Genomic DNA, 27,623 nt, shown 5'->3' on the forward strand with positions numbered 1-27,623 from the left:
TTGTTTTAAATAATATTAGCTCTTCCCATTCTCCCCTCAGCCTAACCATCATCAGCTGGCTGAATTCTTGCAGACATCAGAGCAAGATGAGTGTGTTATGGTTTCAAAGGGAAAAGCTTCTAGATATAACCCAGTTTTAGACCTGTTTTATGGTTGGCTTGTTTTATTTTAAATAGAAGTTGCAAAGTAAACTTGAATTGTATCTGTGCCCGTAAACCACTTTTTATTGGTGTTTGCATTAACCCTTGCTAAGCAAGTTAGAAAAGTGACTAAAACACTTGAAATGATGCAGGAAAGCCTTGTATCTGTTACTTGTGCTTGTCTAATTTTCCTAATTTAGTGTCTTTTTATCATCTGTCATTTTTTATTTACTAACATGGCCTCCCTGGGGAGCCAGAGGGGAGATTGCAGATTAAAAGAAGCATTGATGGGAAATATATGCATTTTAAAAAGGTTACTTTTCTTAAACTGTAAACAATTATACCCTAGCCTGTTTCCACTGAAAGTAGGGCCAAAAACTCCCCCAGCCTCAGCAGGAGCAGGAGCACATCTTTCATTTGGTTTTAACATTCTGCTTTACCTGGAGGGGTGCTGACCCTCCTTGCCTCACCTACGGAAGTCAAAGGGGATTGCAGACGCTCAGCCTGTCATGCTGTAAGGCCCCAGATGAGTGCCTTAGGTATGTCAAAAGAAAAGGAGTACTTAACTGGATTAGAACAGCCCTCAAAATTGTAACCTTGTGACAGCTGGTTGGTGGCCTGGGTGAAATGTGTTACTGCCTTAGTCCTAGTGCACAGGGGTCAGTCACACAAACCCAATCCTGCCTCCCAACACATCATCACAGTTGGCAATAACTGTGCCCCTAGTTAGCAGTGTCCATAGACCGAACAGGCCGGAGGCTGAACTCCCCTGCCATCCCTAGTGGGGTCCTGCAGCCCTAGGGCAGGGGTGAGGCACCGGGGCAGAGCAGTATCTCAGGGAAGCGTCCCCCTCTGTTGCCTGTTCTAGGGACACAGAACTTCAGTATCTAGGGCTATCAAACTTAGGCCCTGCTTTTGCTCCCATTTAAGTCAATAGCAAAAGAACCAAACCAAACCACTGGATATTCTTGAAGCAAAATGCTGCCCTTCTTCAGCATCAATTTCACTTTTAAAAGGATTTATTATTTTAAACTTTAAAAATCAGTTTGTTGTTAGAAACACTGGTGTTGTGCTAAACTGGTTTAGAGTCTATAATACATTGAACTCCTTATGATAACATACAACCCTGAGAATGCTCCTTGATATGTGAACATTCAAAAGTTTGTTTTTATTTCTCTAAACCCATTAGCTTTTAAAACATATTGATAATCTAGCCTCACAAATTTTAAACTAATCATTCCACTGGTCATAATCACCTTTGTAATATTTTAGCCCTACACACACACACACACACACACACACACCAACTTGATTGCATGAAACAGGGCACAACTGCTTTCACAAAAAAGGTATTTTATTATTTTTAGCAGTATTCACCTTGAAGGAATATGAGGAAAGCATACACTTTTTACAGACAATATATAAACATGTTGTACATAATTAACAATAACTTAATTCACTAATCCAAAAATAAGCAAAATAAAAAATTAAGAATAAAAACAGAAAATACTGCAGAACTTTTATGCTGATACAAGTACAAAATAATTTAAATCTTGACTGCCGTTGTCTACGCTGCAGTGACTGACAATATATTGCACTTTGTCAACTGTATCAGTAACCCACTCCTTTTCCCCCCACCCATCACCCCCCAAATCCTGCAGAAATTTGAGCTGGGTACAAATAATGTACAACTGTACCATAGTAACAGGTAAAAAGTAAAAAGACCAAATTTTGACTCAGTAAATTAAAAATTCTTACAGCATCTCCCAACCAATTCCCTCCTCCCCCGCCCCATTCATTTATTTCCACTTTTACAAAGTGCACCTTACACAGACCAGAAAAAGGAGGAAAGCAGGATTTCCATGGCTGCTTGGTCCTTACTTCATTATCAAATATCTCAATTACCTATTTAGGAAAAAAATGTACATCCATTTTTATGTGGGTTCGTTTTTAAGCAGAACTTTTGCAGTAAGATACAATTGGCTTGATCAAAAAAAAAATGGAGAAAGAAAGAAAAAGAAAAAGCTTGTCACAGAATTAAGCTTACGCAGTTTACATTATCAAACCCCTCTGCTCACTGGGGCATTTTCATCAGAAGTATAGCTAAATATGTACATCATATGTTATACTGGAGCTTGTTTTCATGAGAGTCATCAGGTCACAACAATCAATAGAATACACTTCACATTGGCAATAGCTGTTTTCAGTTGTTTACGTACAATATGGTTTAATAATGGGAGACTCATTTTTTATTTGTTTTTTTTTTTAGATATAAAATGTGCTATGGGAAATAGTTGTCCCCCTTGGAACGTTACCGTCCCTCAACGCCTCAGCTGTTGCCTCCTCTTGGATTTGAAGGGTATGTGAAGCTGAAACTGATTGTATCTCTCTCTTTCTCTTGTCCAGTGATCTTAATCCACTTTCTGCCCTTCCTCACTCCCAGATGTGAACTGTGCCGTAGCCTGGATGCCTACAGACAGCACGCGCTCTGGCTTTGCATGGATGTGGTAGCCAAACTACGGTGAGTTTACCAAAGCAGCTAGTCTGTTTCTTAAGCAACAGCTGCCCACAAGGCAGAACAAAACGCTTTAACCTCCAAAGGGTTTGAATGGGATTTTTTCTGCCTTGCCCTGGTTGCTGATAGACTCCTAGAAGTTAGATGGGACAGATGAATAAGACCTCCTCTAGCTACTTCCACCTGGCACAGAGTTGTTCCCTACAGTGTATTTTTTTTAGTGATTTGTCCTATTTCGCTGTTTGTGGAATAGCATTTTTTTTTAAATAAAATCTTTCATGTTAAGAAAAAGAATGCAGGCATTACGTCAAAATAATCCACATCTTGGGCCCATTACATTCCCATATTCCAGGTACATTTTTGCTTTGTTTTCCCCTCTCTCTCATCCCTTCCCTAACAGATCTTTTTGTATGTAATGTTGATGAAGACAATCAAGGGGTGGCTGGTTAGCGCACACTTCCCTCCCCCCCATTATAAAGCTGTGTTTATTCTAGCAGGGTTGACGCCCCACCCCCCAAAAAAGGCACAAAATCATGCAAGTCAGAAGGTTTGAGGCTCTTTTTGGAAAACAAGAGCAAAATAAATGATGACTTTCTGTGTCTGATTTCCTTTTAAAAATTAAGTTTTTATAAAGTTGTCCTGGTTTCCCACCCCTTCTCCCCCAGACAAAGTCCACCATAGAAATCCAGTATGGGTGGCTACCAGCCAGCCTGCTCCGCCTTTGGAGGCTGCTATCTCTTTACAATATTCACAGTAATAACAGAGAAAGGAGAGCCAGTTCCAGCATCCGTCTTCTGCTGCTTCTGCCACCTTTGCTTTCTGCTGGGCCAGCAGGTATCAAACAAGTGAGTTCTTCGTTTTCCTTATACCTGAGGGGCAAAGTGCATAACAGGCACCATTAAGCATTTCTGCAGCAGACTCATCATTGCAGGGTTTTAGTCCAACCCTAAGAGTTCAACCACATTGGCGCAAGGTCCCCTTTTTCCTTCCCTATGTTCTCCTCTTGGCAGAATCTTTCCTTACTCAGTGTCATCTTAGACAGAGCCCCGTGTTCTTAATCTCTGTGTGGGTCTCTTGATACTCAGGTTCTATCCCATGGCTGTAACCATGCTGGATGGATGTGGATGTCCAAATGAGATGCTGGAAGATGGGTGAATGGGAGTAGGTGTTGGTAGGATGTGTCCAGAGTGGCTAAAAGGTGGCAAATGCCCCATTGGTGCCATGTGACTGGCGAGGGCAGCGGCGCTGAATGGAGAGGATTTCTCCTGCATGCACTTGGACAGTTCCTCAAAACACTCAGAGCCTTTCTTGCTTTTCTTTGATTTGTTGGACATTTTCCTATTCCTGGTCTGAATTCCCTCCTTCTTCATGGTCAATGGCCTGTTCACCTGCAAGAAATGAGAAAATCAGGCTCATGCAGACAAAATGACCTTATTGTGCAAAAAGGAAAATATTTGGACAGCCCCCGTGTGTTTTCCTGGACAGAGAACTTTTTCTGGCCAAACAAAATGGTGTTTCTCTCTTGTTTATATTGATTTATTTAATGAAGCCACACACACAAACCCCAGACATGAAAACGAGTTGGACTGAATTTGGCAGCTGATGGCCATCCTTCCCTTATGCTTACCCTTTGCCCCCCATTCATTTCCTAATAGAAGAGATCAAACAAGGCAGCACACACTGACCTGAATTCACTTCTAAAATGGGAGTGGTCTCTTCCTAGGAAAGCTGCAACCTCAGTTACTTACATTTTAAATAATGTTCTAATGTGTTGAATGATTCCTGCTCCAAATTCATTCTTTTTTTTAAAAAAAATACAATCTTTACTATTAAAAACAAACAAACAAAAAACTTGACAATTCTGCACAGAGGATGCCTCCCCCTGGGATTAACCTTTGCACAGAATCCATTTCAAATGGCCTCTGCATTGCTGGAGAGAGAAAGCGCAAACAACATGCTCAGTTAAAACTAGTGTTGTAACCCTATTTTGCCTGATTTGCCCAAGCTTTTAGAAGCCAAGCTAATACATTGTAATGTCAGTGAACTTAGCATCACTATGCCAACAAAGAATGGCTCTGAGTCCCCAGGGGAACCTGGGAGGGAGGAAAAAAAACCTGAAACCAATAAAAGGCCAGTGCATGCCATCCAGTTAAAGCATCCATCCCAGCTAAGCAAGCAGAGACACACAAGACAAGCAAATACTCACATTGTGCAATTTATAGTAAAGTCCACAGGCATTACAAACTGGGTCTCCGTTTGCATTACGTCGCCATAAGGTGGTGGTGGTTGTCTGGCAGTTGGCACAACAGGTCCCTGCTCTCCTAGCCGCTGACTAACCAAAAGAGAGGGAAAATTATTGCGTATACTTGGAACAAGCCCATTTTAAAGGTCAATTTAGGTCCAATATGTAGGATTTGTAACTAATCCCAAATCTGTTTACAAAACAGAAAGGTCAGAGAAGTGTTGCTTTGATTTTTTTTCCCCCCCTTCGGGTTTTGCTTGTTTGTATTTAAATGGTCCCCCATCGTAACAGCCACCCAAATATTGGAACATTTGGCTACTGCATGAAAACCAGACAGTGAAGCTGAGTAGTTTATTTTCCTTGTCCAAGACAAAAATAATGCAAAAGCTAAACAGCACTAATAAGGGGCAGAGGGGAGTGGGGGAAATACATTTGTTTTTAAAAGCTTTCCCTGGTAATGCTCCACATAAATTCAAGATCACTTTGATTTTTAAAATATTCTTATTACGAATTTGTTAAGCACCAACAGTGTTTATAGCACAATACAAGAAAGGAGGACGTTTAGACGATGATTTTTAAACTGATCGTGTCCCTGTAAAGGTGACCAGCAAGGAAAACCAGCTACATTACTTAGATGGGTGCCGTATTTATCATAGCCATCACTAAAATGTCAGTTTCCATTTACAAGTGAAAGAGAAAACAAAACCAGCTCCAACTTTTGTTAAATATTTAGCAAACCTAGTCTCATGCCTTTCAGCAATGATTGTGCTGCCCCTGCTACTGCCTCTATCCCTATTCATTTTCTAGGCTGATAAGCCCCAAAAATATCCTCTCTTAAACTCTGATGCTTTTAATCAGATTGCTCTGCTGACCCGTGGTGGGGCAGAGGGAACCTTTCAGCCTTCCCAAATGAGAACAGCAAGATAGGAAAAATGTAAACGCATGCAAAAGACCAGTGGATTTCAGTATAAGCACTTGAGTGAGAGACCCTACAATAACACATCCTTGGACAAGGGTGGCATTTCAGAAGATGTTAGGAATAGACAAAATGCACCCCGTATTTTGGGGCGACATCCTTATTAGGAAGGTTCAAAGATGCTCTAGGAAATGTTTAGAATACATTCCATTTTGTACAACCCAGAGAATTCTGAGAATTAAATATTTATTTATAAAACACCTACATTGTGCTAATTTTCTGGGGGCCCTGCTCCCTAAGGATTTTTACAGTTGGCTACAAAAATCCTAGGGACAAGCTACTGCCCATCCCTTCCTGCACCCCAGCAATGCTCCTCTCAAGGCATTGAGCTTCTGGGAGAATCTACAACATAACATCCTAGAACACTGGGTTTTCTCTGTGATCAGGGCTTTATGCACCTCATAATGCATTTTCCTCTGCCCATCTGCTCTGCTGGAGAGTTGGCTAAATATCAAACCATAGATTGGCCCTGCTCTGAAGATTATGGCCCTGATCTTGCTCTTATTTATAGTACATGCTGGTGTAAATCAGAAGTAACTCCACTGAAGGCAGAGGAGTATTCAGTAAAGTGAGACTAGAATCAGGCCATGGAGATTTATTTATTTCAGTCCCCCTGCCAGCCTGCAAGAACAAAGCCAAAAGCCAGAGCTGAGGCAGTTTGTACCCCCTAGTGCATGCACATGTAAGCAAACCAAAACACAACTAACTTTAGGCCTTCAAGCCTTGACAATGTCATTTTGACATGCAATAAAAAAACTAATATTAATAAACCCGTAAATGAAGACAGTCTTCTTCCAGTCCCAACAAATGGAGTGAATCACAGGGGAAATATAACATTTAACAAAAACACAACTGAAAAAAATCTAGCTCCCCAAAACTCCTTTCAGTGAGCTAAGTCGGGCAATTTCCCAGCCCACTCGAAGGTGAAGAGCTATGTTTGCATATTTGAAATGGCTTATTGATACTAAACTATGCTGCTTAGCTCTGTGGCCTGTCCCATTCAGTCTGGCAAGCATTTCAGATAATGTTACACTGTTGTCTTAACATTTTTCTGTATGTGTCAGTCACTTTAGAAGGAAAGCAAGTCATTAAGAAGCTTGCATAGTTGAAATTCTGGCTCACTACAGAAATCCTCTTTATCCCATCCCAGCATTATATCATTAAAACCAACTCTCCTTCCCTCCTCCCAGGCCAGTAAAATGTCCCCAAAATTGCCAAGAGATTTAGGGACTATAAATCACATGGCTCCAAAATATATATATTTATTATTCTTAGCATTTTACACATTATTTGTGGAGTAAAGTGTATTAGAAATTTCAAAACAGCAAGCATGACTGGCATGCCTTGCCTATAGAAACTCTCTAAAGCTTTTAGAGTCAGGAAACAGATACACAGAGTTTCCTTATCTTTAACGTACAGATATCCGGATAGGAAACTACTACCAGGAGCTTAGAAAGGACATTTTTTTTTAATCACTCAAATGAAAATACAAAGTATAGGTGACTCCATGGAAAAATAATAGGGTTAAAAAAAACACATTAGGGGATTGTCTGAGGAGGGAACCAATATTAATATTGTCATGGAATAGAAGAGTGAAAATTACTTCATGGCCTTTATACAAATAATTATTAAGTAGGGAGCAGTGGGTTTGACTCATTTGATTTTTTTGTTTTGTTTTTTGGGCTGGAATTTTTTTTTTTTAGTACATGTTGGAGTCCAGTCACGCTTGTAACCCTTTCACTTCTGAACTGCCCCACGAGGCCAAATAAATGAGAAATCAAATGAAAGCTGTCATCTAAGGATCAAAGTGTGTGTTCATAAGGAGAAAGACAGCTACACATCATGCCCCATATCTTCCAATAGGAACAGAGTGTAGGAATATAATCGAGATTGCTAGCCTACTTACATTCTATACCTTGGCATGTAGCTGCTATGGGTGGAGTCCCTGCAATCTGTCCTTAGGCTATGCCGTGACCTCTGAGTGACATGAGTCTCATGTACAATACAACATCTAGCATCCATGCGGGGTCTGAAGCACAGGAGATGAGTGAGACACACCATGGGTGGGTCTGCGTGTGGTCCCTTTGTATAATTTATCCCCAAACCCAGCAGAGACAGACACCTACCAGTCTTCGTTTAGGTTTAATGAGTGGTCGATTTTGACCGTTCATTTTGTGGTAGAGCCCGCAGGCGTTACACAGGTAATGCCCAGTGCCGTCTCTTCTCCAGAGAGGGGTGGCAGTAGCTCCACAGTTCACACACTCTCTGCCTTCTAAATGGAAACACGAAGAAACCGGATTTCTTTCTTCAAAAACAAATTCACAAAAGCTTTTTGCATTGTCCTTTAGGCATTTTCCAGAAGTCAAAACAGTGCATTATTCAAGCATAATTAGACAGCATTGATTATTTACAGTACATGTGGCAAGGCTCTCCTTAGTGTCTCTAATACAAACTAGCACTCTATGTTGTGATCAAAAACCAGTTGCTCTCTCTGCAAGGTGAGAAAGAGGGACACTCTTGTTGTGTCAAATGGCACTTGTATCATTTTGGTAACAACAAGAGCTCCCTTACCATGTAATGTGCACCATTCCCCTGCCATATCTATTGCACCTCTATGGCTAGATCACATATATCCCGCCACACACACACAAAGCGAAAATTTTGAAGGAAAAGGGGTATCTGGGCCAAAAGACACTTTGCTGCAAGTGCTGCAATATCCTAAAATAAAGCAGGGCAGCTTGGAAGTGGATACAGCATCTAAATGGTTCAATCATTATTTTTATTTTAATTTAGCAAAACTGGTTGTAATGCAACACTTGAAAAAACTGTATCTAAGCAGGCACTCTGGAACTTATAAAAACAGGTTTTTTTCTGTACTTTACTTTTTAAGTGGAAAATTTTGATTTGGTGGAGAGGTTTATCTGACTCCTACTCTTTCCTCATTTGTTTGAATACTTTAATTTTTGGTGAGTGGCAACACAGGCCTGATTCTACAGTGGCCCAACTAGCATTTAAAAATACCCAAAATCCAATTCAAGATATTAGCTCACCCATCTTGTATCTCCAACTAGAATACCACATATAATCCCTTAGATATTTGCTGCCTTTTTTGTTGTTGCTTTTTGTTTTGGCCTCAGAAAGCTATTTGCTTAAAGTTCACTGCCCCTGATGGTTTGAGGGCTGGTCTGCTTAATATAGGAAATTCTCTTAACACGGTTTATGCAAATTGTACAGTATTTAACTGCAGAGGAAACTATTTTTGCTAGTAACTGGAGCAGGCCTTGTGGAGTTCAGCAGGGCTTGTGTCTCCTTCCATCTAGGGAGTGGGTGGCTTTTAAACAACACAGTCTGCAGTGAAAAATGAGGGGAGTTCTGCGTTCCTAGCTTTTGTCCCTCCTAGGGCAGGAAGCTGCAGGAGTCGTCGTGTCGTGAGTCTTAGTTTCCCTACAAAAACAGTGAGTGGTCACGAACTTTCCCCAGTTTCATGCGCGGGGGCTCCCATCAAAACAAAACAAAACAAAAAATCAAGATCATTCACTTCCCCCATCTAATAAAATCCTCGAGAACTAAGGGATCCAAAAAAGGCCATTAAGGATCCATTTCTCTGCAGTGATTCTTCGAGCTGTTTCTAAAAGCAGTCGGGGGCGGGGGGCAACTCTATTTTAAATTTTCTTTTCACGGTTTAAAAAAAAGAAAACAGCAGCCGCATTTCAAACACTGGAGAAAAAATCCCTTAAAAGAGCAATTTGAAATAGAGCTGATATTGTAAAATGTCTGATCTTTTTGTTGCAAAATTCCTAAAAGAGATCAGGTTTCTTAATTAATGGCTGCTTTCAAAATAGCAAATAGAGGTGTGTGTGTGTACACATATTTAGTTTTGTTTAAAGGTGGCTTTAAAACGCTATCCCAAATATATACTTTTATTTTGTTCCACCGATGGGAAGACAAACGGGGAAGATGATTTAGGTGAATAGAACAACATACAGTTGACTTAATTCGTCTAGATATTCAGCTGGGGACACTTGAAAGTGAGATCAAAACTTGAGCCAACACTGAACGAGCTGGCTTCAGAAGACACTTTTAGGGAAAACTGGAGTGAAGAGGGAGTGAAACTGGAGTGAAGCTATGCGATCCGTTTTTAGCAAACAGGGATGGGTCTGAGGCAGAGAACAATCATGTCCGATCGCATTTTCTAGTTTTTATTGAGTTGGTTTAAGTTGGCGTTTACTAGGTCTTTGGTCCTCAGTACTGGTGTGTAAACTATTGAACTTTTGCTCCTTGTGTGATCTGAAAGAAATCAAGCCCTCTTCAGTTTTAAGCAACTGGCTTGGTAATTTCAATTGTGAATGTGTGCTCAATGCTAAAAGCGCACGACTGGCCTTTTCTCTTATTAATGAAGGTGCAAATTTATTGCAAGGAAACAGAAGTAAATTCCCCTCATGGAGTCAATGGGAGTTTCACCGAAGTAAAGAGTGCAGGATCTGGCCCAGAATTTCCAGTGACTAGAACCAGCCACTGTCTTTCTTTTTCTGTGTGAGATTTTGCCCTATAAACCGGTATTTGCATAATTTAGATCTGCCAGTTTTTTTTCTTGTAGGGATTACTGCGTCCCTTAGGCCCTGCCATGAGACTGATGCAGAGCAGAGAGCCAGTCGACTAGACCTTTAAGGAGGCTGCTTGCCCTACCAGCAGTTAATCACAGAAAAGCTAGGTCCATTTTTCAGAGCTGCCCCAACAACAGCGTGTTTAAAAAATCCAGGGGGATGAGATTAAGATGTATCTCGGTGCCAACAAAGTAAATCCACCCTAACCTCCTCGTCGGAGTGCATGTAAAAAGCTGTCCTCTTGGGGTTTTTTTCCAAACTAGAATCATGTAACACGCATTCCAGCCTTCCTCAAAAACACACATACACAAACCTGACCTACAACACCCCCCTACTGCCCGCGACATCAACCAACCCCCCAGGCAAACACCGCACAGGCGCCGCAGAGATCAAGGAGTGGCAGGGCTTACCTGAGCAGGATCTAGCTTTGCTCCTCTGCTTGGGGGTGAAGCTGGAGGCTGGGCCGCCGAGGAAACTGCCCGGGTGGAAGAGGCTGCTGCTGTACTCATGAGCAGCCGGCACATAGGAGGGGTAGGTGGGGATGGGGTGGTGGGTGGAGGGCTGGGCCCCCATGGAGGTTAAGCTGGTCCTCAGCGGGCTGGCACTCTCCATCTTCATCCCGTCCGACAAAGACACTTGGTACTTGATGGTCTCCTTCTCCTCCTGCCTGGCCCCGGCCGAGGAGGAGGAGGGCGAGGCTGCGCTGGTGGAGTTGGGGTCCGGGGACACCTCCTTGGGAGGGGTGGGTGGGAAGCCGAAAAGGTGGGAGCCGGAGTGCGAGGCCGGGGTGAGCGAGGAGACCGAGGCCGTGCTGGAGGTGCTGCTGCCCGGGTACACGGAGATGGCCCCGGGGGCTCCAGCGGCGGAAGGGTGCAGGGGCCCTTTGGTGAAGGGATTCACCGTCCACGGGTTGTGGTGATGGGCTGCCGAGAGCGCCGCTTTGCCGCTGTCCAGCCAGGGGATCCCGGGGCTGTGGATCAGGTGAGGCCGGCACATTTGACTCCCAGTCAGACGGGCTGTGGGGAGAGGGGAGTTTTCACTATCACACAGGCCAGCCCGGCGAGGAAGACGGGCGCTGGGGGGCGCGGGCTGAAGGCCTGCCCTGCGCAGAGGGGGCCGGGGAAGTGTCCAGCGGCGGCTCGCCGTTCAGCTCCGGTGCTCTCCGCGTGGGACGCGCCCAGAGCCAGAGCCAGATCGCCGGGGAGGGAGATCCAGCGCCCGCACAAGGACACCCACCATCCCCAAGCCAACGGAGCAGCGCTGTGGCTGGGGTGAATGGTTCACAGCAGACGTGCCCTGACGAGACAGGGGGACAACGCAGGCTCCCCATGCCCGCCTCTCCTCTCCCTATCCAGGCGCCAGCAACACCCTGCAAGCCCCGAAAGGCTCCCAACCCACTTGCCCCTTGGATTTAACAGCAAAGAAAGCAGCAGCCACAGCCTGGGGAGCGACCAAAGCACAGTGTCGGGGGGAGCAGCCCCTCCCCCCCAAAAAAGAAAAAACCCACTGGCTCTGCAGGCTCGGGGAGCACTTTCTCAGCTGCTACTAATACCCCGGTCCCCCCAAAATAAAATCTACCCGTGATTTGAATTAGTTTGTATTTCATATCCGGGAAGTGCCCGTGTCTCGGGACTAGGAAGTTTCTTTGGTCTGTATGCGCGCACCCACCCACCCACCCACCCAGCCTCTCAGTCTATTTCCCCTTCCTCCCCCTCCTCCCCCCATCGGTTATGTCTAGGGTTAAAGTCCACCCGGGCTTCCCTTTCGAGCCTCTTTTCTCGGCTCTCCCTTTCCAGTGATACTGAAGCAGCCCCCAGACAAACCTGGTCTCTAATCACTCCCCGCCCGGCACAAGCCCACAGAGGACCCGGGGAGAAAGTAAACTGCGGGGGGGGGGGGGGGGAGGGAGAGACCGGTGCAGATTTACCGTGAGCTTGGCTGTAGGACACCCTGGCCCTGGCATGGGCCGAGTTGGCATAGTAGGGGTTGCCCTGGGAGTCCAGGTGATTGAAGAAGACATCGACTTCATCCGGAGGTAGGAGCTGCGCCGGTTCCATGTAGTTATGAGCCAGTCCTGGATGGTGCGTCTCCGGGTGCTGCCCGTTCAGCACGGCGTGGTGAGCCATCCAGCGAGGCTGGTCGGTGGCGACTTCCATGCCGGCGCTGAATCCCCCAGCCCACCCCCAGCCGGCACGGATTGGTGATGGGTCGGTTCTAAAACCAGAATGATACAAACGGCAGGTGGCTCGTGTTTGTCTCAGGACGGGTGGGGGCGGGGGGGGAAAGCCAACGTGTCCCTCTCTCTTAGCTGGAAAGCTGCGGCGAGAGGCTCCCTGCGACACGCCCGGGACACCACCTGTAAGAGGAAAGGAGTGGTTAGTACTTTACATGGCTATTCAAGGGAGGCGCGTCACCCTCTGCATTTTCCATCTGGTTTGATCTAATTCCGCAATTCCCAACATGCAGCTAAACGGGGGTAGGAGAAGTCCCTCTTTGTGCCCCCCCTCAAAAAAAGTCTCACTTTGTGCTCCGTCGCCCCCACAAGTTCTTACCCTGGGTTCACCTCCCCCCGCCCCCCAAATAAACAGCATCTGTTTTCAAGAGCTTTTTTTAAAAAGGTTTCCTCTTTTCTACAAACGTCAATAAGAGTTTTTCCAGCTGCCTTGGGGGGGGGGGGGAGTAAAGCCAGGAGGTCTCATGTCATCTACTTATACCAGCTCGAATTGACACAAAAGCAAAAGGGGAAAAGGAAAAGTGAAAGGAATGTTTAGAGAAGGAGAAGAAGAAAAAGCAGCAGCAGCTCAGAGGCAATTTCCCTGCAGAATAAACCCAGCTCTTCTTCCCCCCCCCCCAACATACTTACACAAAGTCCTTCCAAGTGGAGTGAATCTAATTCCAAATGTTTGCAGAGTTTCTTTCTGGGGTTGTAAGTTTAGAGGGTGGGAGAGGGGTGGTGAGGATGGTTGTTTGGAGGATGCGAATGCAGAAGAGAGTGAGTGAGAGAGAGAGAAGGAGGAGGAGGATTGGATGGAGGTTCTTACTCAGATGGCAAGCTCCACTTATTCTGGCCTTTTTTGTAACATCCCCAAAGCATCCTATGTCAGCCCTGGCGCCAGCTGGACTCAGTTCAGTAGACATGAACTAGGGGCGACGCGCAGGGCTAAGAACCTCCGCCCAGCCAATCAGCGTCCTAGCGCCCAGCCTCGCGCAGCCATTGGCCCCAGAACTCCACATTCCCCTAATTTACTCCAAACATCTTAAAAGAGCTGAACCCGCCAAGGACAGAAAAGACCCCCCCCCCTCCGCCCACCTCCCGCTATCCCCGCTTCCACTCTCCCCTCCCCGCAGCAGCATCCAGGTCCGCCTGTCTTGCAGAGCTGGTGTTTGTTTGCGGCTAACGTTAAATACCCCGCCACGCTCCAGAATAAAGTTATGAACAAATTATTCCAACCAGTTTTGGGGATCGAAATACATGCACCAAAGGAGTGAAAGGGGGGACACCTAAATGGATCAGGAGGCTCTCCCAGGAAAGATGCCCGGGCAGCAGCCTGTTAGAAGACGCTCACAAACCCGTTTTAACTGAGTTGCTAATTGCCTCACAAATCTATAAAAAACAATTAAGGCAAAATTATGTTTATCTGTTTATTTGATTGGAATGTGAACCTCAATCGGGAGTACGCTGTAAAGACAGAATCGGATCGTGCAGGCTCTCCTTAGACAAAATCATTAAAGTGAATGGGTATTCTGTGTGAGTAAGGACGGTGGAACCGGCTCCTGAACAGAAAAGGTATTTGATAGGTAGAGATTTGATAGGAACATGCTCGTTTTCTTTCCTAAACGTTTAAGCGTGATGCGTTTGCCCCAGTGAACTCTGGTTGTTTGCTCGGAACGAATGCAGGTTATTTTAGCCAGTTGCATTAATACAGGACTCGTTTCTCATTTAACCAGGACTCTAGTTTTCCCGAAGCAGGACTTTAAATGTTCGAAAACCCCGGATTCGGGCCGTTAGCAGATGTGTGATTTGTCCCGGATTGTTACCGTCCTGTTAGTTCGAAAGAACTGAATCAGCAAAATAAAATAAGATTAAAATGAAAATAAACCCGCACAAGCCTGTTTGGAGCCCACCTGGGGTGGACGTGTAAACTAGAGGGATTAGGAGCCCAAAAATCCATTTGAGTCATTCTTTTATAGGTAGTCGTTGGTTGTCTATTTTCGGGCCCGATCCTGGCGACTTGTCTCTCGCGCAGAGCCCCCCGGACTTCCCTGGGACCCTTCTCTGAAATCTCTTGAGTAATGCGGGCGCTGGGCTCGCTGACTTGCCTGTGAGTTTGGGCTGCGCGCCGAAAGCATGGTCAGGCCCAAAGCGACATTACAGCGTTACAAATCTAGGAAACACCCAGATAATGGGAAAAAACACCCTTGTTTAAGTAAGTGTATGTTTGTACTAGACAATAAACAGCCTGAAGCGCAGGGGACCAGTCCTGGCCCTCGGAACCCTACAGTGCTATTTCATCCAGAACCTTTTTAAAACTCATTTTTATAAACCCTCTCTTTGTTTTGGGTTGGTTTTTTGACGTATTTCTGTCCGTTTGAAGCAGCGGAGGCTTTCAACCCGCCTGGTATAGGGCGGATGAGAAGTGCAGTTCTAATCAACAGGCTTTTTATGCAGGGAGCTAATTAATTTATCACAGTTTGAAGGTCCCACTTTGACTGCCTGTGTACTGCGAAAAGGACTCCAGAGGAGGGGGAAAGAAGGGAGAGGCGGCAAAGAACAACAGGGCCACAGGAAAATACAACTAGGACTAACATGGTGTGGGCCAGGTCCCTACCTACCCCTAAAAATATTGATATTAAAAAAGAACTAATTGACTGATAGGTTTTGGTTGTTTTTTAAAAGCTGTTTTCATTTTATTGTAAATCCTCTTATCTCCTAGATGCAGAAAAATAATTGTTGACATGAATAGATTTCAGTGGTGGAATCAAAGCAAGACAAATGCCTCTCTCTCCCATCCACCTCAGAAATGAAGACTATGCTAGGGAAGAAAAGTGGGTTATGGGGACCCTGTGGAGATGTTTTTGAGATTGGCCCCAAGTCTTGTCACATTCCTTACTTTATGTGTAAGTTCCATACTTATTATTCCTTCTACCAACTCATTTCGAGGTCACAATGGAAGAGGTGGAGGATGATGGCTGGTTTGGAGAGGTGTGTGTGTGATCTGGTTGTATCATTCTGGGTGGTGTACATCTCCTCACCTCCCCTACACTGTAGGGCGAGATTTGCGTGCTTTGGGGGACAGGGGAGAGTTATGATGGGGTTATATCATGGGCTGGGGAGTCCCCCCACTGCACCAGGCCAGAGGGGTGTGTTGGGGGAGAGGGGAGATGTTGTGAGCAGGATGTAATATGCTTGACAGGGAAGGAGGGTAGATCCTCCTCACTGTAAGGCAAAATTGATGTATGTGTGTTGGGGTGGGGGTTGTGATCAGGTTGTATTGTCCTGCGGGGATATCCGCCCCCTCGGGATTATTTGTTTGATTAGATCAAATTATATAATCCCCCATGGGGGTGGTGGTTAGGGGAGGATTGGGAGGGTGATCAAGTTATATAATCCTACAACACCCACAATGTAGGGTGTCTTGTGGTGGGGGTGTTCAGACTATATAATCACACACACAATGTAAGGCAGGAGTGTGTTTTAGGGGGTGCTTTATATGATCACACACAGAGTGTAGGCCAGTGGTGATGGTGACCAGGTTTTATAACGCCCCCCCCCCCCCAAAAAAAAAACAAAACACCACACCACACACGAGGATAGGGCAGGGCTGGGGGTGTTGGGGTGACCAGGCTATATAACCCCCCCCGCACGGAGCGCAGGGCAGGGCTGGGTGTGCAGGGGAAGGTCTCCCTGCAGAGGGGAGGGGGGCCGGCTCGGAGGATTGACAGTCAGTAATTGGGTAATAGGAGGCTGCTTCTCCCCAGCCAGGCGGCCCCAGTCACTGAGACGCCGGGGCTCTGACGTCACCCGCCGCTGCCAAATTCGCCAGGAAATGAACTTTTTAATAATCATAATAATACAAGACAAACCCCTCTCTCCTCGAATCGGGGCGGGTTCTCCCTGGGAACTAGGGGTCCCGGACACCCCCAATTCCTGCCTTGCCCCCTCTGCTGCTCCTGCCTCCATCCCTGCCACCTTCCCACCCAGACAAAACAAGTCCAGATTTTCAAGGCAAGCGGGGGCCAGACACTGAACAGCCTCCCCGCCCCCCCCCCCCGTTTTTGGCATCTTCCTCCCTGCTGGCTGCAGGCTGGGCCTGGCTGCGGGGCAGGGGGCTGCGGGGACTGGGGGGGGGGCTAGGATTTCCCCCCCCGGCGGGCTTCCTTGCCCCTCTTGGAAAACTAAGGCGAGCCGGACTCCTGCGCCCTAGCTCCGCTGCCAGGATACCCCGGGCCCCGGCCCCGGCCCCAGCTTGTGCAGCCGGAGACCGGGAGGTGGGCGCCGCGCGGCCGTGGGGGATCCGTGGGAGCTCAGCAAGCTCCGGTCCCGGGCTCTGCTCGGGGTCTTTAGGACCGGGAGCACCCTGGTCCGGGGAGCCGGGCTGAGAATGTGCCGCCGCCGGCCCCTGCGGGAGAGGGGAAGCCCTGCACTCCCCAGCCCCCCGGCGGGGTGGGAGCCGCAGAAAGGAGCCGCGATGCAGTTGCAGCCGGCTGGGCTGGCCCGGCCTCGGGAGGGGTCGGGGGTTGGAGACAGGAGGTCTGGCTGCGCCGGCCGGGACTGGGCTTGCTCGGAGCTAGCTGGGGCAACACAGCGCAGCCCCCCGCGGGCTCAGCCAGCCCAGCTCTGCTGGTGGGGAGGGAGGAGGGGGGGTTGCTGATGTCTGTGCCCCGGCTCTGAGCCAAGGCCGGCCGGGAGCTCGCCCCAAGCCCGCATCCTGTGCGACAACCCGGGCCCAGAATCCTGAACCTAACCCCGTCTTCACACCACCACCTCCCCATGTCCTCGGATTCTCCCCCCTTCCGGGCTTCCCCTTGCCTGCCCGCGGTCCCCAGGCTTGGGACCTCCCCGAACCCCTCTCGCCCAGCCCGCCCTCCCCCCACTCACACACTTCCCGTTTCTTTTCAGCCAGTGAAAGGGATTAAAACAGGAGAGAAGGGATCGTACGAGGAAGTCTGTCAGCGTCCCCACACACAAACACTCTCCGGTGAAATCGGGGCGCGGGGAGACGTACCCTGACATAGATACAGACTGAATTAGAAGCTTGCCACTGCAGCCCCCTGTGCCGGATTTAGTACAGTATAGACCCAAAGATAAACTCGGCAGCATTAGAAATTCCTGGATGATTTATTCGGATTCTGGTGTAAGGGCGCTTTAGCAGATATGATCTTCCAATATCAGGCTGTATAGACCGCAGGCTCTGTACCAGGCCTGGGGTGTGAAGGAGGGAGAGAGGTGACAACCTCTTTAAAAAAATAATTAAAACTTATCTATATTTTTTCACACACCCAAATCGATCTGTTAAATGAAAATAAGGCGATTTCAGATCAGGTATTTTTACTTCCAAGTATCAAACTGCAAACAACAGAGGGGAACAACAAATCTCACCGCGTTTGTTTACTAGAAATAAATGCTCTCCTGCCCCCGTTTGCAAAATTGACCGGGAGGGGGCTGCTGGGAGAATGTTTTAACAGATCCGAACAAACATTTCACACTGAAAAATCACAGATCATCCAGAAGCTCCCCGCAGAACGTGATTGCAAAAGCTCCCGCGAAAGTGTGGGGAAGAATCCGAGTTCGCCGCAATGGCTGGGCTGTTAATGCGATCGTATTAACACCGGCGTTAATGCGCTCCGAATGCATTCTTACTAATTAATACCAACCTTTTTAATTATTTCCCCGCTGCAATGGGCAAGGCGGCGTTGGGGGGGGGGGGCTGTTTGTTTTAGGCAGGTGATAAAATCGGAGTTAACGAGCTGATAATTCGTTCATGTTTGTTTTAAAAGACAAATTGTAAAGATTAATCAGGCTGCTTGATTTATGGAGCTACAGACCCCAAAACTGCCCGGGAAACTCTCCCTGAAGCCCCCGTGTCAGATTACCCTGCAGCCGGCTCTTGCCACTTCCCTGCAGCCAGGGGAGCTCGCTGCTTCCTCTGCAGATCTTGCCTACAACATCCACATGCCGGCAAGGAGCGGGAGGGGAAAAACCCAACCCGTCCGCGGGGCATTGGGGATACACTGGGGGTGGGGAAATACACGGTGCCGCTTCCTCCGCAGAAATGAAAATACAAAATCCAGCCGAATGCCCTGCCTGTCCGTCCCTCCGCCGCCTCTCTCTGGGACTGGATCGTGTCGCTAACAGAAATCCTTCACTGGTTTCCTTTGCCACCAATGGTTTCGGGGTATTTCTGACACTCTTACTGACCTCGCCCAGGCTTCTGGGCACCTTCTTCCTAGCCTCTTATTTTCCTGGAAAGTCACGGTCTCCCATCGGCCGGTTCTTATTGTTAATGAGTGTCTCTATGTATTATTAAGTTTCATTATGTCTTCTGAGCATCTGCAGGGCACTGCTCCCATGCACTACTTTCCGCCGCCTCGGGATGACCCCCCAATCGCGCTTTCCCGCTCTTCTCTTTAAACTCCTGACAATAAACAGCAAATAAAATCCTCCTCCCTTTTAAAAAAACAAAATACCCCTTCCCCGTGGGATACAGAAGTTCAAAGGCGGTTTAATTCTTTCCAGTGAAATCGCTCGACACAGCGTAGAACTCCTGTCTGTATTACAGATCCACCTCCACTGATACTTACTTGAGCGCAGGGTGGGTGTGTGGAAATTGTGCTTTAATAGATCATTATGAATTCGATTCCAAACGTGTTTTGAGAACTCCAGGTTCAGTGATCTCCGCTGATTTACAAAGTGCTTGTTCAGCTCGTTGAGGGCAGTTCAGTGCTTCGGTCTTGTTTGTTAGGGTGGGTTTGTTATTAAATGCCCCCACTGCAGCAACACCGTGGGGGCAAAGGAGTAAAGCTGCATGCTGGGGACGTTTATTTAATTAATGCGCTCATCGGAACATAAACTAACCCGCACAAGGACCTTCGGCGCAGAAGCTTAACTAATCTTCTGGAGCTGAGATTCAGCCTGTTTCACACGGCTGGTTAAACAACTATTCTGTCAATTTTATTAAAGTCCTCTCTGGAGAGAATCTGCCTGAACGGGCGGTGAGCTGCAGGATTGCAGCCAGCCGGCTCCAGTCCCTGAAGTCACTCCGTGGGCCCTGCATTCCCCCATCTCTATTCCATAGCCTCTTCCAATAGATTGCTAGATTTATTGGCTGTTATATGCAAACACAAGGTACGCCAAATGCATTACAAATCGCCCTCCTTCTTTGCACATACCATAGTCTGCAGGTATGGCAACTGAGAAAAGAAAAGAAAGAATTGTGTCAGGATGAACTCCAAACATCAAATCCCACCTTTTATTTTCAAGTGTCTCTCTGTATATTTTCCAGACAAGCCGATAAATCAGCTATCTGTGCTTTCTGATAGATAGATAGATAGATAGATAGATAGATAGATAGATTAGATCTGTGTGGATTTATCTAGTGAGAGCGAAAACTGGTAAAACAGAATTGCCTCTTATGAGTTATAAAGTTTTCTCCTCAGACTGGCTGTCTATCTCTCAGGGCTGGCTTTTTTATCTCTTTTTATACAACAGTTTTACTAACCTTAATTTTTTGTTGTAATTTTTAAAGGGAGATCTTCCAGATCTGGAAGCACAGCTGGTTATTTTAATTTGATTGACAAGTGATGTCATCTCCTTAAGGGGGGGATGGAACATGTTTTAGCAACAGTTAGTGGGGCCATTTGATGTAGCAAGACACCTGTGTCTGTGATCAAAGCGCAAATATATTCGAAGGCAGAAAACATATGTGCCCAGACCTACACGCAGACTGTTTATTTACATGCCCTCAAGGTTTGCCCCTGTTTTATTTGACGAAATCTCAATTTAAGAGACCTTATGCCAGACTCTAAAAACAACAAGAAGTGGGCAAAGGTTCAACAGGGAAATAACCAAATCCCCATGCTCTGCTGTAACAGAATGTGGACACTGAACGTTTGGGGAGGAAAGCGGTGGCGGAGCTAATTGTCTGATAATCCCTGGCCTGTCCGTGCGGATGGGGAGCGGTTCGGTACCCGACAACATTCAGCCTTGCCCTTTGTGACAGTTTTCTTTTTGGCAGTTTTGGACTTTTCCTATCATTTATCTTGTTAATTAGGCGAGGAGGGAACTCCGGCCGTCTCCTACCTCCTTTCACGCCTTTGATATAAATATTACAACGGATAATAATTATCGCAATCTGTAAACTCTTCACGGGCAAGGTTTCTCGCCAGACCACGCCGCCGCGAAGTAAATACAAGAAATCTCTCGCCCCAACTCCGCCCCAGCCATCAGAGCTGCAATCTCTGTGCCCCGATCCTGCTTCACAGGGGTGAAGTGCTAGGTACAGTGGCGTACACTAACATGTCATCTAACATACCACAGCACAGACTATGATTTAGCATAAATTCCTAGCCTCGCCTTGTCGCTCTCCCATTCAGATGTATTGTTCGAATTGCAACCGCATCGACTTTCCTCTTTGTTTAAACTTCACTCACCCTGACTGCAAACCCCAGGGGCAGCAGAAGTTTTTCCTCTCTTTGTAACCCTATTCTTCTCGTCCTTTCCTCTGTGCAACTAATTGGTGCAGCCATCAAAAACGGAGGAAAGAGCGAGCGAGAGAGAGGCGCACTTAATTAACCCCTACAGGGTCTGAGATAAGAGGGGCTGCACACGGCACGAGCCCTGTCGGAGGGCACGCAGGCTTCGGGGGCGCCTTTGCGTCGCCGTGCAGACCTTGGCGGAGCGCAATGCAAGGTACTCACTGCTGAGAGGGCCGCTGGTGGTCTCCCGCGACGCCCGTCCCCTGCAGCAGCAGCAGAAGCCAGATCCTCAGTGCCAGCAGCATGGGGTGCAGAGTGGGATGTGTCTGTGTATGGGGGGGGGGAGGCAGAGGAAGCCGGCTGCGCTGGAGCTGGGGGGGGGGGGGGGGGAGAAGAAGCAGGCCTGTGGATGTAACGCACAGCCGCCTCGCTGCTCGCCGGGGCTGCTGCAACCCCGAGTCTTCCAGCAATCTGGCTAAGTCAGGTACAGAAATAGAAACACGTATGACTGGCGTCAGAAAGGGGCACACACACACACACACACACACACACTCTTCCGGGTTAGCCCTCGAGCCAGCAGCCCCGCAGCCTGCTGCGGCAGGTACAGAGCCCGCCAGAGCCTTTCTCCCCGCGGCCCGGGGAAGTGGGGGACCCTGCCCGCGCGCACACGCAGCCCGGCCGGTGGCGGTCCTGCCGGATCGGCTCCGCACCCCGGGGAGGGGAAACCGAGAGTCTGCCAGGCAGAGCAAGGCACCGCCGCGTTTGTTACTGTCATGATTATGTCCTCTGCTGTTAGTTAAAATACTAATCATTGTTCAGAGCCTAGCCGCTACAGGGAGTCTTTGGTTAGAAATACGAGCAGTCACTTTCCAGCCCTTCTCTCCAGACTTTTCCCAGTGTTCCTCTTCCTTTCTTTTTCTTTCCTGCTTTCTTTCTTAAAATACGACCTGCATGACTAGTACATTTTTAATGCTGGCTAAGAAGGTTATAAAATGACACAGTTACCTCTTAACCGCGAGCCCCCATTTAAGCTGCATAAAAACAGAGCGATTTAGGGAATAAATCACCGACCACGTACTCTTCTTAACTACTGTAAAAACCTTGCCTAGATGCCCCCCTCCCCTCCCCCCAGCCAGGTGATTCAGATCGGATATTTTGCCCATTGCTCCATGGGAGTTTTCACTCCCTACTGGGTCACCCCTCCTGGCTCTTGTTTTCCCTCCTGGCTTTTTTGGTTGTTTGGATCCTGTCCTCTCGACGCGCCTGACAACTTGTAAATTCGTTTTGTTCCCCTGAAATTTGTTTGCAATTTGTCCATCCCGGTAAAGTTCCCCAGCCCTGGAACCTTTGTCTGGCTTCCCTGGTCGCCTCACTGGCTCCCCAGTTCTCCTCACCCCGGGCGCTGGGCACAACGATCTGCAGGGCATCCCTTACTTGAGCCACCTTGGTTAGTACTGTGTATGCTCCAGCCCAGAGTCTGTTGCCCCAGACCTGGTCGTGCCAGGCAGCCCCAAACCCCAGCACCACCACACAGCTTTGGAAATTGCCAAACCTACTTCTGCTCAAAATGCAGCAACTGCAGTGATAACGAGGATAGTACTACTAATAATTAATACGTGCAATTAATAACTGCTTCCCCTGTTGTAATGGTAGACGGTCTATGGGACTCTCATACCAAAGATTTCGTTGCAGGGTTCGATTTTCTGGACGCATATTTCGATGTCAATTCGGGTGTCAGATATTTGGGGCCCGATCCTGCAGTTCTTGCTCAGGCAACAACACTTCCATGGAGAAATCGCCTGAGTTAAGGCTGCAAGATCGGGCCCTGGAAGAGAACGATTCGATGTCAGTTTCAGACCCAGATATTTAGTTTTTGGTACGATTAGCTGTCTGCGACAACTGATTATCTATCTATCTATCTATCTATCTATCTATCTATCTATCTATCTATCTATCTATCTATCTATCTATCTATCTAAAATAACTAATGATTGGAATGATACTATGTATTTGGGCAGCTGTTTTACTTGCCAGTTTCTTTGGACATGGCCAAATCTGAGTTAAAAAAATTAATAAAGATGTTACCCTTGTTTCAGCTTCTCGCTCTCCAACCAAACTAGCCAACCCTGGCTCCAAATCCTGCACCCGAACTATTCTTATTGAAATCGCCTCAAAGCCATTCAGTCTCCAGGGTGGATTTCTCTCCCAGTCTCTGCACCCCACAGCAAAAGGAGAATAAAGGGGGTGGGGTGGGGGTGGAAGAGCTGCCTTGGGAAAAAAAACGCGGTTGAAGCCTATAGTTGGGTAATTTTAAAACATGCAAAGCTGTGTAAATCTGCTGCACGGGACTGGGGCTGCAAAGGCTCCCTGGTTAGGCAGGTGCAAACGGAGCAGAACCCAGGGCCGGCGGAGATGCGGGGCTTTCCAGGGGAGAACAAACCCTCGCATCTTTTTATTAACAAATCTGACAACAATGAGAGAGGGAGGATAGGACGGGGTCAGGCGTGTGGGAGGAGGGTCAATTTAACATTGAACCCCCCATTGGTGAAAAGAAATAAAGGTTCCGAAGTGGAGCTTGTTTTTTAAAAAAATGATAAGCCATAAAGACACATACTTAATTCTGGGAGATTCACTGCTATTAATTCACGGTGGTTTGGTTTAGTTTGTTTATTGGGCCATCGCAATAATCCGTGTTCTTCCCTCTTTGCGAAAGGAATAGTTTGGCAGGATGATGTGGCGTTTAAAACGCTCTCATTCTTTAGCTGTAATAGGGCCAGTCTATTAGAAGAGAAAGTATCTGGGAATTCTAAAGTGACTGCGAGTTTAAGAATGAAAAAACACTGTTCATTAGAAATCAGTTTCCGACCTAGATCCATCTAATATATAAATATACCAGCAAAGCAGTTTGAATCTTTGATCGCTTCTTTCATACCTGAGTTGCAAGATAATTTGGGGACACAAGGTTTACATTATAAACAGAAAACTACCAGCTCTTTCTCAATTTCCAACCCTCTTGGTTTATTTTAATCTCTGAGCCTGCTATTCGCTAGGGGTGAAATGTTTTTCAAAACCGATAAAAACCATCCATTTCCAGTGTGAATGAGAACAAGATTATTTCATAGGAGCTTACTCTTCCGCGCTGTATGTCTCTAGATATTCTTTGAAGCATCGCTTCATTTGGTCAGTAAATTTGGTCTGTAAATTATTAAATTTTCTAAGGATGGCTTTACCTGTTTGCAGCTAGTTCAAATAAGAAACCAGCCGTGTTATAAAGCAACCATGCAAAGAGAACGATTTTCCCCCCACCAGATATGTAGTAGATCTGCATATTTTTAGAAATAACAAATTCTGTGATTTGTTCTGGAAGAGGAAAAACAACTCCTAAATCATCTGCAAAGACAAGACTGGTTTATTTAAAACGCCGAGCACTAGTTCTTTATTTGACACGCCAAGCTGTTCTCTGTCACTGGGCAGTGGCCACTCTTTAGATAGACGGGTCCCTCATGGAGTGGCTTGGGAACAGCACCCAAAATATTCTGCATTTCCATCCAAGCGGCCAGTGACAAATGCATAGGGGCGGTTTAGGGGAGAGTCTGTAATAAACAACGCTCCATCTCCCCTTGCTAAGAACACCTGGCTGCAAGGACAATCTCTCCCTGTCCAAGTGCACTGTCTCCCTGGGAGCCCCGCTGTGTCCACTTTCTCCAGTTCATCGCAGCCCCGGTGAGGAAGAGATGCAGTAAGCTCCCCACCTCCGCAGCCAAAGCTCTCTGTTTCAATTGGCATTTCCCCCCTCTGCCGAAATGAAAGGTTTTTAATCTACAGCCCGAGGAAGCAGAGCCCCAGCCCCGTTTCTCAGGGCACTTTGTCACGCGTTTATTATTTGTAATACCCTTACCTTTTCCCTACAGTGACTTTTCTTCTCGTGCTTCTTGATCTCCTTCCACTGCGTTCTTTGCTGGGGGGCTGGGGGTCTTCTCTCTTCCTGGGCTCATTGACAGCGGCGCAGGCACATCTGGAGCCGCTAATAGTGACCACACTTTCGCCTCTGCCTAGCTCGCCTTCATGTATGTGAATAAAGAGGAAGGAAAGGGTCTAAATGGCTGGTGAATGCATAAGCAGGCCAGCAGAGGGGTTGCCAGGGGTAGGCAGTTTAAACCTGGCAGCAATTTTCGAGCTGGTCTTTTTCCCCCGTTCCCTCCCCTTCTCCCTCTCCCTCTCCTGCATTCACGGATGGCACAGCGAGCCGGTGTGTATTTATGTACATAATAAGGCAGCTCGTCCCCTCAACTTCATTTGCATCATTACAATATCTGTACAAGCACATCCCATTGTCTGCCGCTTGCACCTTTTGTTGTGTTCGCTGTCACAGTCTACGCGACTTGACTTTCATATTTTTAAATGAATTGATATTAACACCAACAACACACACACACACAAAGACCCTACAGTCTCCTAAGAAATATGGGGTTCAGATTTAAGGTCTATATAGCTGCAGTCCCTCTTTATTTGCTCCTTTATTTCCTATTTCTTTCAAGAAAGGAGAACAGTTTGTATTCTTTTCCCTTCCTGCTGAGGGGAGTAAATCTTGCATTTAACATGCTGGCCTTTTATAATCGTTCCTACTTTTCTGTCCATAATTTTAATCTGCTGGACTATGCACCTGAACGTAATATTAGCTCTGTGTGTGGGGAGGGGGCTGGAGGAAGGAATTAAAAAGCAGATACCAACCAGCGAGTCGTTGTGCGCAAAGAAAGAAATGTTAAAATGCATCTATCCCAGCCCATTAGGCAAGTCAGCCAGAACTAATGTGTTTGAAAATGTTTGCAAGCAACTAGCCTCAGCGCAAGGCTGGAAATCTTCACCTTTGCTCTTTATTTTCTTATTGGTTTATAGGGAGTTTCACCTTGTCCCCCCTCATTTCCCCCACCCTCCATAGTACAGCTAGCAAAATAACTTCTTTGGTACATTACACAGCAAGGGCTGTGTCTAAACTGTATATCCGCTCTTCAGGCAAAAGGCAGCGTGTGAGAGAGAATATTGCCCTTCGATTAGAAAAGGATGGGATACAATACCAACACTTCAAATATTTTAAATTCCTTTTGGGGGCAAGGGGAACCCCACTTTCCCAATTTAAATGATCACACTAATGTAAAAAAAATCCCGGGGTGGGGAGGAGGGAGAAATGTGTTTCAAGAAGGAAGCAGAAAAGTTATATTGGAGAAGAATTATCATAATGGCTGTAAAAAATATGTGAGCAACAAAAACAACTAAAAATCCTATTTTGCTGGCATTTTCTGTCTGTCTTTGTGATATGATTCTGGGCTGGGGGGGGAAGGTCCTTGATATGCTAAAGATAATTCTTATCAGCCCCCAGCAGCCCATTTCCAAAGTAACTGTTTTAATTACTCGCCTGTATCACCCTTCGTCCTAAGAGATGAGATACAGAACCAGATTTATTCAGGGTAAAAAAAAAAAAAAAGAAAGGCTGTGTTATTTTTTAAAAAGTGCTCATATTTTAAAGGCAAAAGCCAGGCGCTACTGCAAATCCAGATATTTGAATTAAAAAAAAAAGTCCCCTAACATGGAAGGTCCTGTGTAATTCAAAGGGTTAGTAGCCGAGGGGTTCTTACGCATGCATTTTAATAGAGATGGGGATTTGAACCCAGAGGCTGTGTGTGTGTGTGTGTGTGTGTGTGTGTGTGTGTGGTGTTTTTTCTTTAATTTTGTAGAAAGGTCAGAGTTTCGGATAAATGTCTATTCTTTGAGAACTGCATTGCTATCTGCCGGGCTGGTCAGATGTCTGTACAGAGTAATCCCCAAACTCCACCGTGACCCAATACAGGTTTTAAAAATGTATTTTGCTGAATGCTTAGTATAGGCTAATGAAGGTTTATTCTGCCTGCACCAGTTAGGTTTCATGCTAAAGATGTCATTTTAAAGTCTGAGGGTAAGGGGGGGAAAACCCCGTACCGTTTTCTTCCACTGTAACAACCACATTCTGCATATTGAAAAATATGATAGACAGTGAGTAGGTTTAACAAATCGCCCAACCCTTTCAATATCGATTTAACAGAAAAGAGAGGGAGAGAATTTAAAGGCAGTAGTAGCAGCGGAGAGAATATAGGCTCCACTACTCTAGAGGTTCTCCTCCTTATTACTATCCAGGGGTAATTTTTCATCTCTGCTAGCTAATCTTTGTTCCTTGTGAAGATAATGAATAGCCCAATCCTTATCTCCTGGGCTCCTGGAGGCTGCTGGAGAATGGGGTTGAACAGGGTTGAAAATTGGTTCCAAAGTGCTGCTGAATAAATGGTGTTCCTTATCTCTCGCTTCCAGATTATCAGGACCCTTTCAAAACTCACACAACAAATACAGCCACCGCATCTAATGCATCATTTACCAGAGCAGATCTCCGCGTTTGATCGGCAGATAGGCAAAATCTATGTAT

At 46.6% G+C, this 27,623-nt stretch overlaps 1 protein-coding gene across 5 annotated transcripts; it reads right to left on the minus strand.

Annotated features, from left to right (window-relative positions):
• Positions 1-1,476: 1,476 nt before the first annotated feature.
• Positions 1,477-25,396, minus strand: GATA2 (GATA binding protein 2). Of its 5 annotated transcripts, none has more exons than XM_048858442.2 (6): positions 25,071-25,396; positions 12,405-12,833; positions 10,888-11,493; positions 8,000-8,178; positions 4,862-4,987; positions 1,477-4,043 (listed from the first exon to the last, which is right to left on the minus strand). In XM_048858442.2, the coding sequence occupies exons 2-6, from the start codon at positions 12,631-12,633 to the stop codon at positions 3,744-3,746; spliced, it is 1,440 nt and encodes a 479-aa protein (XP_048714399.1). In that variant the 5' UTR covers positions 12,634-12,833; positions 25,071-25,396; the 3' UTR covers positions 1,477-3,743. The 5 variants fall into 5 exon arrangements, with proteins under 5 accessions (XP_048714399.1, XP_048714401.1, XP_048714398.1 ...); XM_048858444.2 differs by lacking the exon at positions 25,071-25,396 and adding an exon at positions 21,395-21,505; XM_048858441.2 differs by lacking the exon at positions 25,071-25,396 and adding an exon at positions 13,519-13,619 and having other exon boundaries at positions 8,000-8,145.
• Positions 25,397-27,623: the final 2,227 nt, after the last annotated feature.

This window comes from Caretta caretta, chromosome 7 (genome assembly GCF_965140235.1).
Source record: "Caretta caretta isolate rCarCar2 chromosome 7, rCarCar1.hap1, whole genome shotgun sequence".
In the NCBI taxonomy this organism is placed as follows: Eukaryota; Metazoa; Chordata; order Testudines; family Cheloniidae; genus Caretta; species Caretta caretta.